General features: G+C 52.7%; 1 protein-coding gene and 1 long non-coding RNA gene across 3 annotated transcripts in view; both read right to left on the reverse strand.

Moving 5' to 3' along the window:
* LOC117027147 (uncharacterized) overlaps positions 1-8,871 on the reverse strand; it is a 44,431-nt gene extending 35,560 nt beyond the window's left edge. For both annotated transcript variants that reach the window (XR_004423869.1, XR_004423870.1), the window contains exons 1-2: positions 8,810-8,871; positions 3,944-4,076 (exon numbers count right to left, since the gene is read on the reverse strand). This is a non-coding gene — a long non-coding RNA (uncharacterized LOC117027147). The remainder of the gene's footprint in view (positions 1-3,943; positions 4,077-8,809) is intronic.
* Positions 8,872-13,523: 4,652 nt separating this feature from the next.
* The window catches only part of LOC117027212 (deleted in malignant brain tumors 1 protein-like), a 45,683-nt gene continuing 41,663 nt past the window's right edge, over positions 13,524-17,543 (reverse strand). The window contains 1 exon segment of the mRNA XM_033114696.1: positions 13,524-14,893. Within this exon segment, the coding sequence (XP_032970587.1) occupies positions 14,567-14,893 (327 nt within the window). The 3' untranslated portion in view covers positions 13,524-14,566.

The following is a 17,543-nucleotide window of genomic DNA, read 5'->3' on the forward strand; positions in this document are numbered from 1 at the left end:
CACAGCCCTTTTATGCTTCAGCCTCTCCAAATGGATCATCATTCCTCAAACACACAATGACCTTTCTCAGCCCCTTGTCTGTGCGCCAGTGTTCCCTCTGCCAGGCTGCCTGTTGGACCCCTACCCATGCTTTGTCCCTTTATCCTCTAGACCCCACGACAGGTGTCTGACAATGTTTCCACTGTTGTCCTCACTACTGTAGTGATCACTTTGCAGAGTGACTCAGAGCCCAGGCTATGGAGCCAAACGACCTGGGGTTAAATCCTGGTTCGACCACTTTTTAGCGGAGTGATCCTGGGCATGTCACTTAACCTCTCTGTGCCATGGAGATGTGTCCTCAACTACATCATGAGGGATCTACCTGCTGGGGTTGTTGTGAGGAGTAAATAACCTGTGTAGAACAGTAAGCGCAGGGCCAGGCCCAGAATAAGCACTCAGTATTAGCTAAGTACTATTTTCTATTACTTGTATTCAGTGATGTCTACCTTTTCCCAGTTCCTGTGCTGAGCACACCAAGCTGACTCAGGCGCAGGGTCTGGCCTCAGAACCCAGGGGAGGAGAGAGGCATGGCAGCACTCCACGACGAAGCACTCATCCTGACCAAGTCAGTGTTTTGCCTAAATCACCCTGTGCCCGTTGTACAACGCCCCTCCCCCCACACAGAGGTTGCCTGGGTCCTCGGGGCCCAGCCCCACTGAGTGCCTCCGCCATGGGGCATGGCTTTGTCAGTGCCTTTGTCAGCTCCCCCTTCTCTCCCTGGTAACCCCAGAGCACAGGGAAGAGCCAGCTGCAGTACTATTTATCTCCCTGGGCTACTTCCCCAGCTGAGATTTATAGGCTCTGCCTGTCACAGTGACCCTGCTGCCTCAATTACAGATCTGCTTCCAGGCTGGACGGGGGCAGGAACCTGCCTAAATTTGCCAAGCAACCCTGAGAGAGCCATGGGCCCTGTCAAACCGGGGACCGCAGAAAGCATGGGACCCATTCAGCTGCCTCGCTTGTCACACGTGAGGAGACTGAGGGCAGAGATGGGGGAGATACATTCCAAGTTCCCACCAGGGAAAGTGGGCCCAGCGTAAAGCCTAACGCTGGCCTCTGAGGACCATCAAGGGAGCTTATTTTACTGACTAGATGACTTCATTATTACTCAAATACCTTTTATTTTTATGAAAACATGCTTTGAAACTTAAACCTAAAGAAAAACATTGCACTTCCATAAACAAAGACCATATTCTGTCCACACAAACACATAGGAACGTATGAGGTGCAGCCTAAACATTGCCCGGCTCCACCAGCCTGTGGTTACAAAATGGAGTCCCGTTTTTGTCCAAAAGACAATGACCCTGAGCCCCCTTCTACATAAGCAGGAGCTTATCCTTCTCAAAGGATCCCCCAGTTATTTCTAGGAGTCCCCAGAAGTAGCCACAAACCAGCCTGTCAATTGCAATCGCCATAAGATAATTGTCTGTTCTTCCTCTCCACCTCCAATTCCTTCTTCAGTGATATCCTCAACTAGTGAAGTTCTCGGAAAGAGTCCCACTGCTGCCACCATTAATAGTGCCTCTGTGGGGACACTGTCTCTTCTCTGGGCATGACCCCCAGTGGAGCTGTGCCCCCAGGGAGGGGATCCAGGTTCCTTGACACCCAGTCCTACGAGGTGCAGGGATTGGGTCCCCCTTGTGGATTGAAAGCTTATCAGCTGAGAGCCCTTGGTCAGGCCACCTCCCCTCTGAATCTGAGCAACTTCAACAGTGACATAGAGGTGACAGTGCCTACTTGCAAGAGTTGTCATGAGGATTTCATGAGGACACATGTACAAGACACCTGGCACATAGTAGGTGTTCAGTAAATGGCAGTTATTATTATACTGTCTGAGGTTGGGTTCCCCAAGAACAGACTCTGAAACAAGTGGTTAATTTTAAAGGTCATCAGAAGAAGCATCAGTGGAGGTGTTGGAAGGGGAGACAAAGAAGGGAAAGAAGTGAAGAGTATGTTATCAAGGAAGTTTCCGCTGTAATCAGCCAGGGCTCAATTGCACCAAGGAATTCTGGGTGATAGTACGTTCCTCCATGTTGTCCCACTCTAGGGGCAAGGGAGCAGTGTGTGTATCCACCAATCCCGGCTGGGATCTGCTGTGGGGGAGTGCATGTTAAGTCTCGGACACCTTTCCTGCATGCACACCCCACGCTGAGTGGGCTCTGAGGCCAGAGAAAGTCCTCAGGCAGAGGTGCAGGGCTGGCACTGGGAAGCTGTCAGGTCAGCATGCACAGAAATGGTGAACAGCAAGGGACACAGGCAGGACGCGCAGAGCATCCATTACAAATGCCGTATGTGTCACTTTGTCTAAAAGACAAGATGCTAAAAGCATCTCCTTCAGGCTGGGGATGCCTAGGAGAAGGGTGGAGGCTGCCTGGGTTCCAGTTCCAGCTCTGTCCCCTTCAAATGGGCTGTGACCTGGGTCTGAGCAGTCTCTGGTCCTCAGTTTCTTCTCCTGTCAAGTGGGGAGTTCAAAGGAGATGGATCTTGAGGTCTCACCCAGCACCCAGAAGCTCCATAATTCCCCTGGCTTTTTTAATTTGAGCCTCACAGCACTTCTTGAGAGAGGGTAGGCAGGACCAGTTGAGAGCTGAGGAAATTCAGACTCAGAGACGGGAACTGGCTGGGCCAGAGGTTCTCAAAGTGTGGTCTCTCCACCTGCGCCATCAGCATCGCCTGGGCACTTGTTAGAAATGCAGATTCTTGGGCCTCATCCAAGACCCACTGAATCAGAAACCCTGGGGTTGGGGCCTAGCAATCTGAGTCACCAATTCGTGATTCTGATCCTGTGCAAGCATAAGTTAGAGACCAAGCTTACACACTGAGTTAAAGGCAAAGCTGGAACTAGAATCTAAGCCCCTGCCTCCCAGGCGGTATCTACTCTCAGCACAGTGCCTTGTGCTTGGTGGACCTTCAACAAATAGCAAGGGAGTCTTTAGGGCCCACACCCATTTCTGATCGCTCCATCTCCAGGGATCTTTTGTGTTGTGCTGTGTCTGCTCCTGGTCTCTGCAGGACAGTTTGGAGCCCTAGAATGTCAGGGCACTAGGCAGTCAAGTGAATCCACCATAGAGATGAGAAACAATCCTGGAGAAGATGAGCCCCTCGCCCACGGTCACTTAGCGAGGAAGTGAGCCAGCCAGAGCCAAAGCCCGGGCATCCCTCTCCCTCAAAGTTCCCATCACCGATGTGAAGGTCGCCTCTGGGCTAGGCATCATGTGGCAGCTCTAGGAGACTAGACCAGGTGCCAGCTAGCAGGCAGGTGGGCGTGGGGCCCTTTGAGCCATCTGGATGCAAGGCCAAGCCTCCCTCGACTTCAGGGTTCTCCCAGATGCTTTCCCCTTTCCCATCTGATGTGCCTGACACTTATGAAAAATCTCAGCTCTAGGGGAGGGAAAGACAACGATAAGCTTCTAGTTATCCCTTCTCCACCTACCTACTTCCCAGAGCCACTTTAAAACGGGGGCACCCATCAGTGTTCCCCGAGGTAGGGAGTCCTTCGTTTGGCAGAGCCAAAAGGCCGGGGTCACAGCACCAAGTGAAGGCTGGTCCTGGGAGGCTCGTCAGGGGCTGCAGCTAGTGAGGATGAGTAGAGTCACGGCAGATGCTCCAAGAGTGGCCGTGCAAATGCTGGGAAGGGGAGAAGGCGAGGGGATGTAGCCAAGTTTACTCAGTCGGATACTGGCTTCCTGACCAGGGCCAATGCTGACCAGACGACGCTTTGCAGCTTACTCTTCACATACCTCTCTTGCAAGGGCTCTTGGGATTACCCTGATTTTGACCACTCTGCAAATCTGACTCCACGCTCACTGGGCACTGAGCCTGGCTTCCACCTTCACATGTCACTTGCCTGAGTCACCAGTGCTCTCCTTATTCCCAAATACAAATCAAGGCTGTCGGCTCTTACCGAGACTGATGGCTGCCACGTCAGCACTGCTCACCACTTCGTCCTTGGAACCTATTCTTCTGTTTTTCCAACATCATACTCCTGGTTTGTCTTCCTAGGTCTTGGGCTATTGTAGACTCCTTCATTCGTTCACCTAGGATTTAAGTGGCTATTTTTATGTGTTGGTCATTGGGCTGGGTCTGCTGATTCAGTGGTGAGCAAGAGCCAGGACCTGCATTCCAGTGCATACAGAATAACGGGACTCTCAGGGTGCTGTTCCGAGGCCCCTCCCATCTCCCATCTCCCTCTTCCTTCCTCCCTCCTCCCCACTGTTTCCTGATGACTGTCAAGACCCCGTTTCCTGCCCAGACCTTTCTCCCAAGCTCCACACCCACACCTCTTAACTGCTTGGAGGACATTTCCACCTGGATGGTCCACAAGAAACCCAAACTGTGAACAAGGTCCAAACCAAACTCACGATATTCTCCTCTGTCTGCCTCCCCCACCAGGCTATGTGCTGCATGAAAACCTTGTTGAGGTTTTGTTTATTTCTGTGCATGAGTCAGCAGAGAGAGGGGAAGAATGTTAGTGCGGAGATTACTTACTGAGGCGGTGAGTTCTCAGTCTAGGCGGGTGACTAAGACCAGGACACAAAGGAGGGAGAGATGAAGGCCAGTGGTGTAGACAGGAGAGAACCACCCGGTCCCTGCAAGGAGCCCAAGAAGCTACTTGGAGGTGGGGCGTTTGAGAGGGCGACATTTCTACAGACAGAGACAGAGGCTGCCAGGAGAACATGGGTAAAAGCCGAGAGGCGGGCACCCACTTGGCATGGAGGAGAAGCAGAGAATAACATCTTACAGAAGTGATTCTTCATAAACCTTTCAGAGCCACAGAAGCCTTCTTACAAGGGAGGTCATATAAGGACCCCCAATCCATAAATCAGATACAAATGGAACCATTCTGGTTGAAGTACACATGAGGAGTCTGAAAGCCCTATTCTGTCGCTACTAACACATTCACACACTATCCCAACCACCACACACACCATCCCAAATACACACGCACCAACCACCACACACACACCAACCACCACACACACTATCACACACAAATACACACCATTCACACACAGCATCATTCTCCACAGAACACAGTTAGAAAAGCAGCAGCACAGTGGGTAGAGGTAGAACAGTGATTAAAAGTGGCACTCCAAGAGTGACAGGACCTGGTCATGCAGAATGGGAGATACCAAATACCACGGAAATGGTAACAAAACCCCCAGGATAGACGAGATTGTCCAAGCTGCCTGTGGCCAGGAAGCACCCCCATGGGGTGAGGGTCTAGAGGCCTCCTCTGACCCTTCAGACTAAGTTAGATTTCCGGGAAGTTGTCTCCACTGCACGGGTTTTTTTGTCCTCTGCCACACTTGCTCATCGAGGGTGACTTACTCGTCCAGTTTGCCCAGGACCGCCCTGATTTTAAAACTGCAAGTCCCATGTCCCAGGATCCCACTCAGTCCTGGGCAAACCAGAACAATTGGTCACCTTTTGCTTCTCTCGGGTTTAAGGGTTTGCTTGGTGTCTGTCTTCTCTAATGTGCAGTAATAGGACTTAAGAGTCAGGGGAAGGAGAAGGATGCCAGGAAGATTTAGTGACTGATTTGGGATGCTGGAGAAAAACCTCAGGGAAGCATTTTATAGCTTTTCCTGCCAGGAAACGGGCACAATGCTGATGTAGTGGCTCAGTGAAGCTCTGGGGGTGGTTTGGCCTTCCCGGTCTCCCAAGCCACTCTTCCCCATCACCGTCTCTCTCTCCAGGGAGGCCATCAGTTTCCTGGTGATGCCACAGATCCCTCCCAGCAGTCCCACAAGGTGGCGCTATACCTAGCACTAGCCCAGGCCTCTGCCAGGTGGGCAGAGGGACCTGGAGAGCACCGCCAACCCTCTGAGCCGTCTCCTCCACCGCTACCCAAGGCCTGGGGGTTCAGGAACCGTCTGGTGGAAGAAGACACTCCACCCATCCAAGCACACATGGGCTTTCTCTCTCACCAGGCGTATATAAACCCTGACACACTCTCTTGCCCACACAGACCCCAAAATACCCCAACACTGACAGCCGTGCAGCAACAAGCTCAGCAGAGCTGGGAGGGACCTGAGGGATCACACCCAGTCCCCTAGAGAGAGTGTGCACACACACACACACACACACACACACACAGCTGCCCCTGCGGTCAGGCCCTTCCCCTCACCCAGTGCGGAGGCCCGAGCCCCCTCTTGGTCTCCCTGTCTCCACAACCTCTGCCAGGCCCCCTCACAGGCCTGTGCTGGCGATCAAATGAAGAGATGGGTTTCATAGACGGAAGCAGGTCGGGCACACGTGAGGGTGCAGTGGTGGTAATGTTAGACACATACGTACATATGCAAACACACCCAACCACATCTGCGCACACAGAAACACAAGCTCCTCACACCTGCGCCCAGACACACTCAAGGGAACTCCTGTCCAGCCACGTGTGTGAATGCCAGCAGAGGGACACACAGCACACAAACTCACCTGCTGCTCAGAAGTGCAGGCCTGGCCTGGACACCAGAAACCCAACAGACCCCTCCCTTCCAGGGTCCCATTCTGCTATGAAAGAACCGGCAAAGAGGGCCAGTGCTCAGGCCCTCCAGACTGGCCCCCAGCTGGCTCAAGGTCATCTCTGGCTGGAAAGGTGCCTTTGCGACCTGCCCCCACCCCACCTGGGTGGAAGCAGCCTCATAGGCTACTTGTTTCTAACCCTAGATCTGTCATCAATTTGCTGTGTGACCTTGAGCACATCATTTCACCTCTCAGGCCTCAGTTTCCCCCTCTGTAAAATGGGCAATGCCTTCTTCTCAGGACAGGTGTGAGGATCAAAGGGTAGAGTGTTTGGGTAAAGCACTCTGCAAACTGTAAAATGCTGGGCACCTGTCCAAGGGAGTTTTTATTCAAACAGCTTCCTGGCCTTTCCTGGGTGTGAGCCAAAAGGTGTGTGCACCCCACAGGCCCAGGCTGCATTTACCTGGAGCTCAGGTGTGGGGCAATTTCTGTTTGGGTTTTGTTTGTGTTTGATTTCAAAGACAGGGAAACTCCCTGGCCCATGTGATGTTGTGATTTGGGCCGGACCTGGTCAATACAGTTGCCAGGGGAATCCCGAGGGTGGGGGGCCCTGACTGCCCCCCATGGTGATCAGGCAGAAACTTACCACCCCGCCCCCAGGAATGAGACAGGGTAGTGAGATTGCACTGCAGGGACAGAGTGTCCCTTTTGTCCGTTGGCTTTTCTGGGCGACCTTAGGCCAATCTCCTTCTCTCCTAAAGCCAGTGCAAAGGATTTATGATTTGGGGACCCCCTTACACCCTAGAGGAGGCCTGGGGGCACCAAATGGGGACCAAGAGCTGACATGGCTGCTATGTGGGAATCTCTTGCCAGCCAGGCCCTGTCCCTACCTGCCTTTCTGGCCTCGTAACCTCCACTCTTGTCCCATTATGTGCTGTCACACCCGGTGAACTTGGGGTTCCCTTGAGGCTCCCAAATCGCTAATCTCCAGCTGGCCCTGCCTGAAATGCCCTTCCTCCCCTTCTTCTCTCCTTCTGAATGACCTGTTGAATGTCTACTCATCCCCCAGGATCTGCCTGGGTATTACCACCTCCAGGGGGCCCTCCCTGATTCTTCTGGCCACAGTACTGACCTGCTTTGTGTTACTGTTGGTTGATGAGCAGGTCTACCCACACCACTGATATTGCCACCGTTTCCCCAACACCCACCGGTTCAGGGCCAGGCACTCAGAGTCATGAATGAATACCCAAGAAGGGTCCTCTTGGCACAAAGAGCAGGAGACCATCTGGGGGAATCCATGTGGTTTGGTTTCACGGAAGGAGCTAGGCTCCAGTTCCTATGCTACCACTCACCAATTGGTAAGCCCTTCAGCCTGGCTGAGCCTCTGCTTTCTCATCTGTAAAGTGGTGCAGTTGTGAGAATTAGAGTGGGTGAAGCGCCTGCATGCCTTGAGGCTCAGTAGCAGGAGCCAATGCTACTGTGTCCCCATTAATGCCAGTGATTCTTAGGGAGATGGCATCCAGGGCGCTTTGCAATACAGCCGCCGCCGCCACCACCACCACCACCACCAAAGCTGCAGCAAGGATGCTATGAGCAGCAGTGGGATCTAGGCTCAGGTGGGGCCAGGGCACTGAGATAGCCAAGCAGACTTCCAATGTGCCCATGCTCCTGGCCCCTGGGCGGGCTTGAAGGAAGCGGCAGAGGGCAGTGAGTCCCACTGATGATCCAGGAGGGAGACCAGCCGGGGGCATCATTGATTTTGGAGGGCAACAGGGAGTGGCCCTGGGAGGCCCTGAGGCTCCGTGTCCAGGGCAGCTGGGCCTGACTCAGGCACTGTGTGTTCCACTGCCTGCATGAGCAGAACAGGCAGGCCAGGGAGGTCACACCTTCCCAGAAGGCTCCACTGGAAGCAGCCTTAAGCTGACAAGGCACTTGCAATGGGGCAGCTGTTCGTCGGGGCCTCTCTGGGACCTCAGGAACCCAGAACCCATTTCACAGCCTCACACCGGAACTGGTTAATACTTCCCAAGCTCGTGCTCTGCACAATGTGCTGTGCCCAGAAGTGTTAAGAGCCTCTGGGAGGGAGTGGGGACACTGAAATCAGAGGCCTGGCTGCACCACTAATTAGGAATGTGACTGCCATGCAGGGTCTCTAGTCCTGCTCCCTGCACAAGAACGCAGGACATGGTGAGGCCAAAAAGGAACACCCACAGAGCCATAGATAGGGGAGTCATACCACTATATTCTCGCTGGCGGCTGGACAAGACACAAAAGTAAACATCCGCCAGTACCCAACGAGGGGTCTTACCTGCACCTCAGTCTTGCTGGCGGCCAGGCAAGACACAGGAAGTAGGATCCACACGATCCGCAATCCGCCATCCACACCTGTTAGCTGCAATCTGCTGTCCGCTTCTCTGCCAACCAACCAACCCACCCCTTTCTAACTGCAATCTGCACTTGCTAGCTTAGGCACAGCAGTTATCTCAGTGGCCAATGGCTAACTGGTTACAGCTGACGGCCAACTAGTCACAGCTGATGGCCATCTACCACCCAAGCCAGCACCTTTCCACTGAGGCCGAGAGCCTGGAAACTGCTCTCTGGGGCTCTGTCCCCACAGTGACCATGGGTGAGACATGCATCTCTGTGCCTTAGCAACGCTGTTGTTCCTCAAACAAGCCAATACAGATGAAGTATCTAGAACAGTTGCTGGGAGCTGTTAGCTGTGACCTCAAGCAAGTTACTCAACTTCTCAGTGGCTCAGTTTCCTCATGTGTCAAGTGGGACTCATACTGATACCACCTCACAGAATTACTACAAGGATTAAATGAACTAATTTATGGAAAGTGCTTCGATTCTGAGAATAACACCAGGCACAAAGAGCTCAACAGTCATGTCTAACATGTATTTTGTTACACCTAACATGTATTTTGTGACTTACGGTTGTTATCTGTTTTTCTCATTAATTCCTCTCACCTGTTTTACTGTAAGGTCTGGGCTCTGCAGACAGACCTACTGTTTGGGTTTGAATCCCACCTCTACTGTTTCTTAGAGAGAATAATAATAGTTACTGTTTAGAGAATTAAAGAAGAAAATAAATGCAAAATAAAATCTAGACAAATGCCTGGTATTGAGTACATTTCAATAAATGTTTCAACTTTTATTCCCAACTTACAGATGAGGAAACTGAGACTTGGAGAAGTTATGGAAAGTTAGTGTCAGAACCAAGATAGGAACGCCACTCCCAAGCCCACACCACTTCCAAGCTCCTGTCCTGACACCAGCTGTGCCCCATTCCTCTCTGGACTCCAGCACCCTGGCCCAGGTCCTGGCTCACAGTGGGTGTGGGGAAGTGCCTCCTGAAGGAGGCCCAGAGAATTGGTGGATTGACAGACCCAGGTTACTTTGCCAGGAGGTGCTAGATCCAGAACCCAGGGCTCTGCTCGCTGGGTCAAGCTGGTTTACTCCCAAACAGTGGGGTGTGGTGCCGACAGATCAAGGGCCTTTCCACATAGGGGCTGTGTCCCAGAAGACATCATTGGCAGAAAAGAGTAATCACGTGACCCTCTTGGTCCGGTGGGTACCTTCATTCTGAAACCAAGGACACAAGGGCTGCTTCCATCATTCTCAGAGAAGCAGCTGGTGTTATCCAGGTGACCTAAATAACAACTTCCCAGCCTGCCTTTCTAACTTCATTCCGACATACCTCCCAAGCCCTCCCCACCATAGCCCTTTCTCTGTCTCCTTGTCATGACATACTCTTTCAAGCCTCTTTGCTTAGCTCATGCTGTTCCCTGTGCACGGATGCCATTCCCCCTCCGCTACCTGATAAGCCTCCTGGCAGCACGAATTGTCCCTCTGGGCTCCTCTAACACTTACACAAGTTGAGTCAGTAATTTTAACCCAGTCTTCTTTCCCAGGCCATTGAGAGGAAAGCGCTTTGTTTATTTTTGTGCTAGTCTCCATTCGTACCTCCAGATCCTGTCATTCTTCCCGACCCTGCTCCTTGTCCTGGGGAGACCGACCCACATGGACTGCATTTCTCTGCGTTCGGCCAGTGAGAGACTGGAGACTGGAGGGCAGGAGGAGAGCGAGGGGTCCCCCGACTGGCTGTGTTCCTCCCCAGAGCGCAAGTCTCCTCACGCTTCAGGCCTGAGAATGGTGAGGACCCCACTGTCACTACCCCCAACTGCTGCACTCTCCGCTGTGGTTTCCCTGCACCTTTGGAAACAGCCCCTTTATTCAACTCACTTCCCGCTCCTGACGTCAGGGGGCCAGCTGCTGGTTCTTGCCCACCCCCGGTGACCCAGTCCCTTTGAGCGCTGTGTGTCTTTGAACCGGCTCTTCGCCCCCAGAGGGGCCATGTCTGAGCCCATCTGCACCTGTGTGAAGGAAGCCGAGAGAAGACACTGGAGAAATGTCCTTGCTCCTTGCACCAAAGTACCAATACTACCACACACGTAGGGATGAATGAATAGAATTGTGTCGAATTCACCTATTCATTCACCGGTTTGCTCACTCATTCATCCACGGTACTCACTGAAGGCCACGCCAGGTTCTGGCAGGGATGGACAAGGAGAAGACCGCCTTCATGGAACTGGCACCGCAGTGAGGGGGGCAGGCATGAAGGAACAAAAGCAAACACATCCCTCACACCATTTCAGATGGTGACACGTTCTATGACGGAAATAAAGCAAGGCCAAGGGGAGCAAAATGACAGGTGTGGGGTGTAATGATACGTGGTCAGGGGGCTGTTGGGCAGAGAAGAAGGTGAAGGAGCCAGGTCAGGCGATGCTCTGGACATTCCACACACAGAGACCAGGAGATAGAAAGATGGGAGTGGGAACGACCTGGGTCTCCTGAAGAACAGCCGAGAAGCTTGGAGGTTGGGCAGACTGCATGCGGGAAGACTCGGGGGCGAGGGGGTGGAGACTTGCTTTCCTGTCAGGCCCCTTCCAGGTCTGGGATTTGAGGACTCCTCCAGGAAGCCTTTGCCTGGCCTGGCCTGCCAGCCAGCGACTTCCCGAATCATCCAGGTGGAGGCCTTGTGAGGAGGGTCTGTCTACCCCTATTCCACATGTAAAGAAACAGGAAGCTAGGAGAGGTTAAGCAACCCATCCAAAGGCACACAGAGTCAGGGAAAGAACTGGAAATGAACCCAGGTCTGCCTGACCTGCAGCCCAGAAAGTGTTTTCCTAGGGCCAGCACATCATTTGCCAAGGACTTCCTCATCAGTCACATTGGCCCTGCAGGGACAGGCTGGCAGGAGGACCCAAAACTCCCAGCTAGGCACGTCCAAGGCCACACAGCCAACGGGAGAGAGCTGGAGTTGAAGCACGCTCTGTCCACAGCCCCCCCACTCTCTGAAAAAGGGAAATTGGTAGGTGAGCAGGAAAGCTGTGCTATGCTTGCCTTGCCCTGACACTCTTTCAGGGCCAGGGCGTGTTAGCTAATGGCTATCATTTCAGCCTTTTCATTTCTAGTAGATACTGTGCTGTCATAAAGACTGTCATTTCCTGCAGCTCATGCAGGATAATCAACATGCTGGCCACCCAGAGGGCTGGGAATGGCAGTTCCATGGGCACATTCATGAAGATAAAACCATCCTCTCCCTCTTGGTCATTCCAGTCCTTTCCCAACCAGACACAGCCCTCATGTTTAAGAGCACTGGCCTGAGGTCCCACGAAGCCCCAGCTCGCTGCATAGCCCCACCCAGCTCAGGAAAGAACTATCTCTTCTCAGCCTAGCTTCAACATTTTATAGCCGTGTGACGGGCACTTTCCCTCCCCAAACCTTAGTTTTCTCATCTTTAAAATGGGAGCAACACATCTGCCTCACGAGGTGGCTTAAGTGAGACAACACATCTTACATACCTGCTATGTAGTCAGTACTTAGGACGCAGTAGCTGCGACAGTGATGGTGCTGGCGGTGATATTGGTGGTCTGGCTTAAAGCTCACATGGTCTGGCTGTACAGCCTGAGCTCTGGCCTCTGTGCAGTGGCCCTTGAAGATCAGCTGCTGAGAGTAGAAGCCCCCAACTTCCCCACATGTGTGAATGTCCACATACACACACAATCACATACTCAGCTTTGAGAATTAGGCTTCGCATAGGCTGGGCTGTTGGCTCTTCCACCCTGATAAGCAGACCAGGACAAGGCCAGCTTGGGTCCACCTGCCCCAGGTCCTACCTGTACCCCCCAGCCCATCCATGGGTCCTAGAGGGCATAAATGGCGGGCACCCTCAGAGAGTATCTGGTGTGTCCAGTCCTGCCTATACCGGGAAACCGAGACCCAGGTGGTTTGTGAGGTGCTCACGATGCAAACTGGGGAAGGGAGACTCACTCAGTGTCAAGAAGAGTCTGAGAGTGAGAAGGTGGGTGGGAGAGAAAAAGGAAGGGGTCTCCGCTCCGAACACCCCAGGGTAGCAGTCAAGACTCTACTGTTATCACATTCATTACCCAACAGATCGCCTTAACTCTCCATGTTGCTACATCCTCACAGCAAACTATAAACGGTGGCCCCATTTTGCAGGTGGAGATATCAAGGCTCATAGAATCAAAGTGACTTGCCCAGGCTCACACAGTGAATAGTAAGAGACTGGACTTGAACCCGGTTCGCCTAATGTCCAGGCAACTCTTTTTCCCTTGCTGAATTCATTTCTTACTTTGTTGGCTCTCTTCTCTCCAGTTCTTTTCTCCTCAAGTTACCAGTACACCTTCCCTCCCCACCCTGATGCTGCTACACCTGACTGAGCACCTCGAAGGCAGGGCTCTCTTTGACACATTGTTGACTGCTGTGTGCCTGGAGCCTGTCACAACAACAGGCACAAGCTGAACACCAGTGACTATTTCTTGAACTGTTGAAGGAACTGTAATTGGGCTACAATTTTTAAAAGTGATGCCCGTGGTCAGCACGGTCAAGGTGGAGATTTCTGTTCCTGTGAAAGGACTCACTTGAGTGACTCATTATGCAAACACACAGGTGAGCAGGACAGGGTGTATTAGAAGTGCATCCTTTGTTTATTTTTCACTAACAACATTGCTCCACTTCTTGGTATGTAGGGGTTTTGGGAGGGATGGACCAATCGCAGAACGATGCCAGAGGTCTTCTCACAGGGCAGCACTGGGAACCCAGCCCGTCCCCTGTGATGGGAATCTAGAAACATGGGGGTGGACTCGAGTAGCTCTGAGTGAAACTCAATGGCCGGACAAGGTCCAGAGGGCTCCATAGAGAACCCGTCTGAAGGGGAAGGGTGCGCTGCTGGTCTAAGTTCAACATCAGCGGTAAGGAGGACAGAAACACATGGGACTTCAATCAGCTTTTCAGTCAAGGATCAAAAGATATTTCAGGAAAAACTCCAACCTGAAAGAGACACCAGTCCTCTGCCTCCAGCCTCACGACCGAGCACAGTGTGGGTCTGCCTATGGCTTATACAGGGTCTGACCCAGCAGGGCATCGCCACCTGGGCGGACGGGCGGGCACCAGGATGCACACGACCAGTCTTCAACAGCGACGCCATGTGGCGAGGCCTGAAACCACAGCACTCCCTTTCTCTGTTCCGGAGTTTGGGGGCAGCACTGGGCTGCGTCAAACGAAGTCCTCAGGGCTCTTGGGTCAATTCAGGAAAATGGAGGCTCCTGGATGGATACTCAGCTTCCTGCTACTGAAGGCTCGGGATGAGCAATAAGTTGGAAGAATAAGAGGTGCCCTTATTTGTACCTGAGCTGGAGAAGCACTGTTACAAGTTAGACGAGTCAGGTTTATCCACTCTGTCACGAGTGACAGTAACACACACAGTTCTTTTATATCTTTAAAATTAATAACAATTGCATACACATATATGGCATGCTAAGGTTTACAAAGCTCTTAACCATTCATGCTCTTTGAGCCTCACACCAGCCCTGTGAGATACGCAGAGTGACGGTCCCTAGGAAGCTGAGGCTCAGCAAGGGAAAACGACTCGCCCACGGTCACCAACAAATCAACAAGGCCTGGTCCTGCCCGTTATAGAGTCCCAGCTGCCGCCCAGGGATGCCAGATGCCAGGTCCCTGCCCTGCCTGCTCCTGCTCACAGCAGCATCAGGACCACGATGGCAGTGACCATAAGGGCTCCGGCCAGGACGCAAAGGCCCAGGAAGACAATGTCACTGGTGTCCTGGGCTACCGTGACCACAGGGCCCTCCAGCGCGTCCGCCTCGTCCCCGGGTGGTGCTTCCTGCAGGTGCTCGGCCGTGGCAGCGTAGGGCCCAAGCCAGTCGGAGCCGGACAGCAGGTGCACAGAAGCCTCCTTGAGCCGTGGCTCACAGCGGACCTCGTACTCATGGATGTCCTCCTGCCCGCCAGCCGAGAAGTCGATGTACAGCACGCTGACAATCACCGAAGTGTTGTTCCTTCTCTGTGGGGGTCACGGGCGCTGGCTCACATCTGAAGGGGCCAGAGCTGACCCTGTCCCCCTAGATATATGGGGACTCAGTACCAAGAGGGCAGGACCCAGGAGCCTGGGTTCTAGTTCCAGCTTGGCCACTGACCCCCGTCCCACATGGCGTCTCAGTGTCCCCACCTGTAGAAGGGGCACTATGAGGGTGTCTGAAAGGACAATATCAGATTTGATGGGTCAATGTTTGCTTACTTCCTGGAGGTGGGGTCTATGACAGATAGTAACAGTGATCGCAGGGACATTTGCCCCGCTCCAGGCTCTGTATTTTAAGTGTATTATCTCATTTAATTCTGACAATAACCCTCTCTTTTTGGTACTATTAATATCCCCTTTTTACAGATGAGGAGACTGAGGCCCAGAGGTTTAATCTCTTGTCTGATGTTCTGTCACACAAGTGACAGGAAACGTATTGTCACCCAGATCTGTCCAAATCTTACCTGTGGTCTTAGCGCCTCACTCACACCAAACAACATCAAACCAAAGGGGACTTTCAGGGCATCTAGTTCATTCTCCTTTCATTGGCAATTTACAGATGTGACTGCTGAGGCCCAGCCAAGGCAATAATGCCCAGAGCTAGGTTGGGAAGCCAAGTCTTCTGCCCCCCGGATAGAAGCTCTGTCCCTGGTGTTATGTGCCCTTCCTTCTGGAACCTTTTCCCCCAATTATGTCTGCAGCAATTGTGTGTCCCTGCTGTTGGGTCCCTGGTCACCAGCGTGACACCACCTTGAGGTTGGGAAGAGCCACTGAGGAATGAGATGTGAGGGCTTGGCACACTGCTGCCCTCCCCACCCCCAGATGAGGGAGGCGGGAATCAAGTTGCCTTGAGAAGGTGGGGTGCTTGGGCCCAGGACTAGGTGCAGTGTTGGATGGGCAGCCTGGTGTGGTCTGGAGCCAGGGGCTGCAATGATGCAGGCTACTGTCTCCACCCACCCCAAATCTGCAGCAGCCATTCCACTCCTCAGGCTGCCCAACTGCCACCGCCCAGTGGTGGCACTTCTGAGATGAGGCTTCTAAAAACCAAAGCTACCTAAAACACAGTGAGCAAGCAGGAGCAACAGGAGGCTGCTTTCACTGGACACTTTGGAGAAGGGTATGAAGGCGAGTCACAAATCTGGAGTTTTGTGGACCAGGTGACCTCGAGGGTGTCTCCCAACCCTAGGCTTACAAAAGCCTCTGAGTCCATGTCCCAATGAACTGCACTTGTGCCCTCAGACTGTGTGCCACCTCTCAGGAGGGCTGGCAAACTGGAGTTTTGTGATTCAGAATTGGGATACTGGACAAAGAAAGACAGGACCTGAGAATGGAAGGGGAACTGGTGAAAGAGCAGAAGTGAATCTACATAATAAAGGAGGAAAAAAATCATAAAATGGGGGTGGTGGAAAGTTTTTGATGAATGAGAGGCTTGAGGGAGAAAGAAAGGCCACACAAGACGAAGTGCTAGTTACAGTTACGAAATCAAGTCTGCGCTGTTTTTTTAAGAGATGCACAGAAAGCCTTTTGACCATTTGAGCTGTGCATCTTTGAAAGCAACTCAGGGCAGACTGGTCCTCATAGGTCTAGGCTTTTAAGGGATGCAGTAAGAATCTGTGAGGCTAAGGTTCTCAGCTTTTATGTTTCTATAACATTGACTCCAAGATCCTGTGATTCCACGGTCCCAAGTTCTGGTGGTGGTTCCGTGACTCTGAGACTGAGTGTCTACAAGTCCTTCCTTCTAGATTTCAAGATCCCCTGCTTCTGGGACTCCCAGCCTTCATCCTTTCATGACTCTGTGCAACATGGTTCTGCCCCAAAGAAAATCCCTGGGGGATTTAGGGCATGGAGTAGGGGTGAGGGCAGATAATCTTGGCAGCCAAGACTGACCCCCACTTCTCCTCCTGTCACGTCAAAAGGACAGTGGCTGCCCAGAGGCTGGGGGAGCAGAGGGGTGGACCGGAGGGGCCAGAGGCATATTCAGCTAATGCTGGGGGGTAAGAAAGAGAGTCAAGTTTGCTGGAAAGAATTCTTTCTGCCAAGCCAGTCTGGCAAGTGCCCAGATACCAAGGCTGGGGGTATCGCCCCGATAGAAGCCACAGTTCCTTCTCCCTCTTTCTCCTGCCTGAGCTGTCCCTAAGAGTACAAACATCCAAGGTGCCTGGGCCATTGTCCAGAGACTCTAAGGGGCGAAGCTTGGGTTCAAAGCCTCCAAAACATAAGGATAGTAGAAAAAATTGATTTGCAAGCCTCGCTGCCTTTGGAGAAAGGTGGATCCTGTTACCTAAAGGGACCTTTTGTTTTGCAGAGCCCAGGGAAGAACTGGATTGCAGGCTGGGGAAGCGGTGGGCAGGAGGCAGCTGGGCTCTCACAGCCCTGCATGTTAAAGGGGTGAGGACTGGGTGGCCCTGGGAAGCTCCAGGGAGAAAGGGGGGGAACAGCGGAAGACTTGGGGATGGTCAGCCTCGTGGGAGGAGCCTGCGCTAGGAGTCCGGGGGTTGTGCAGCTGGACCCCTTTCTCTGTCTCCTTTATTTGTTGTGTCTACACTGAGCAAGTCTGTTGAGGTAAAGCCAAGAGGGGCTGAGTCCTGCATGCAGGCTTGTGCAGTTGCCAGAGTGAGGAAGAGAAGCTGAATTC

This window comes from Rhinolophus ferrumequinum, chromosome 9, assembly GCF_004115265.2.
Source record: "Rhinolophus ferrumequinum isolate MPI-CBG mRhiFer1 chromosome 9, mRhiFer1_v1.p, whole genome shotgun sequence".
Classification (NCBI taxonomy): domain Eukaryota; kingdom Metazoa; phylum Chordata; class Mammalia; order Chiroptera; family Rhinolophidae; genus Rhinolophus; species Rhinolophus ferrumequinum.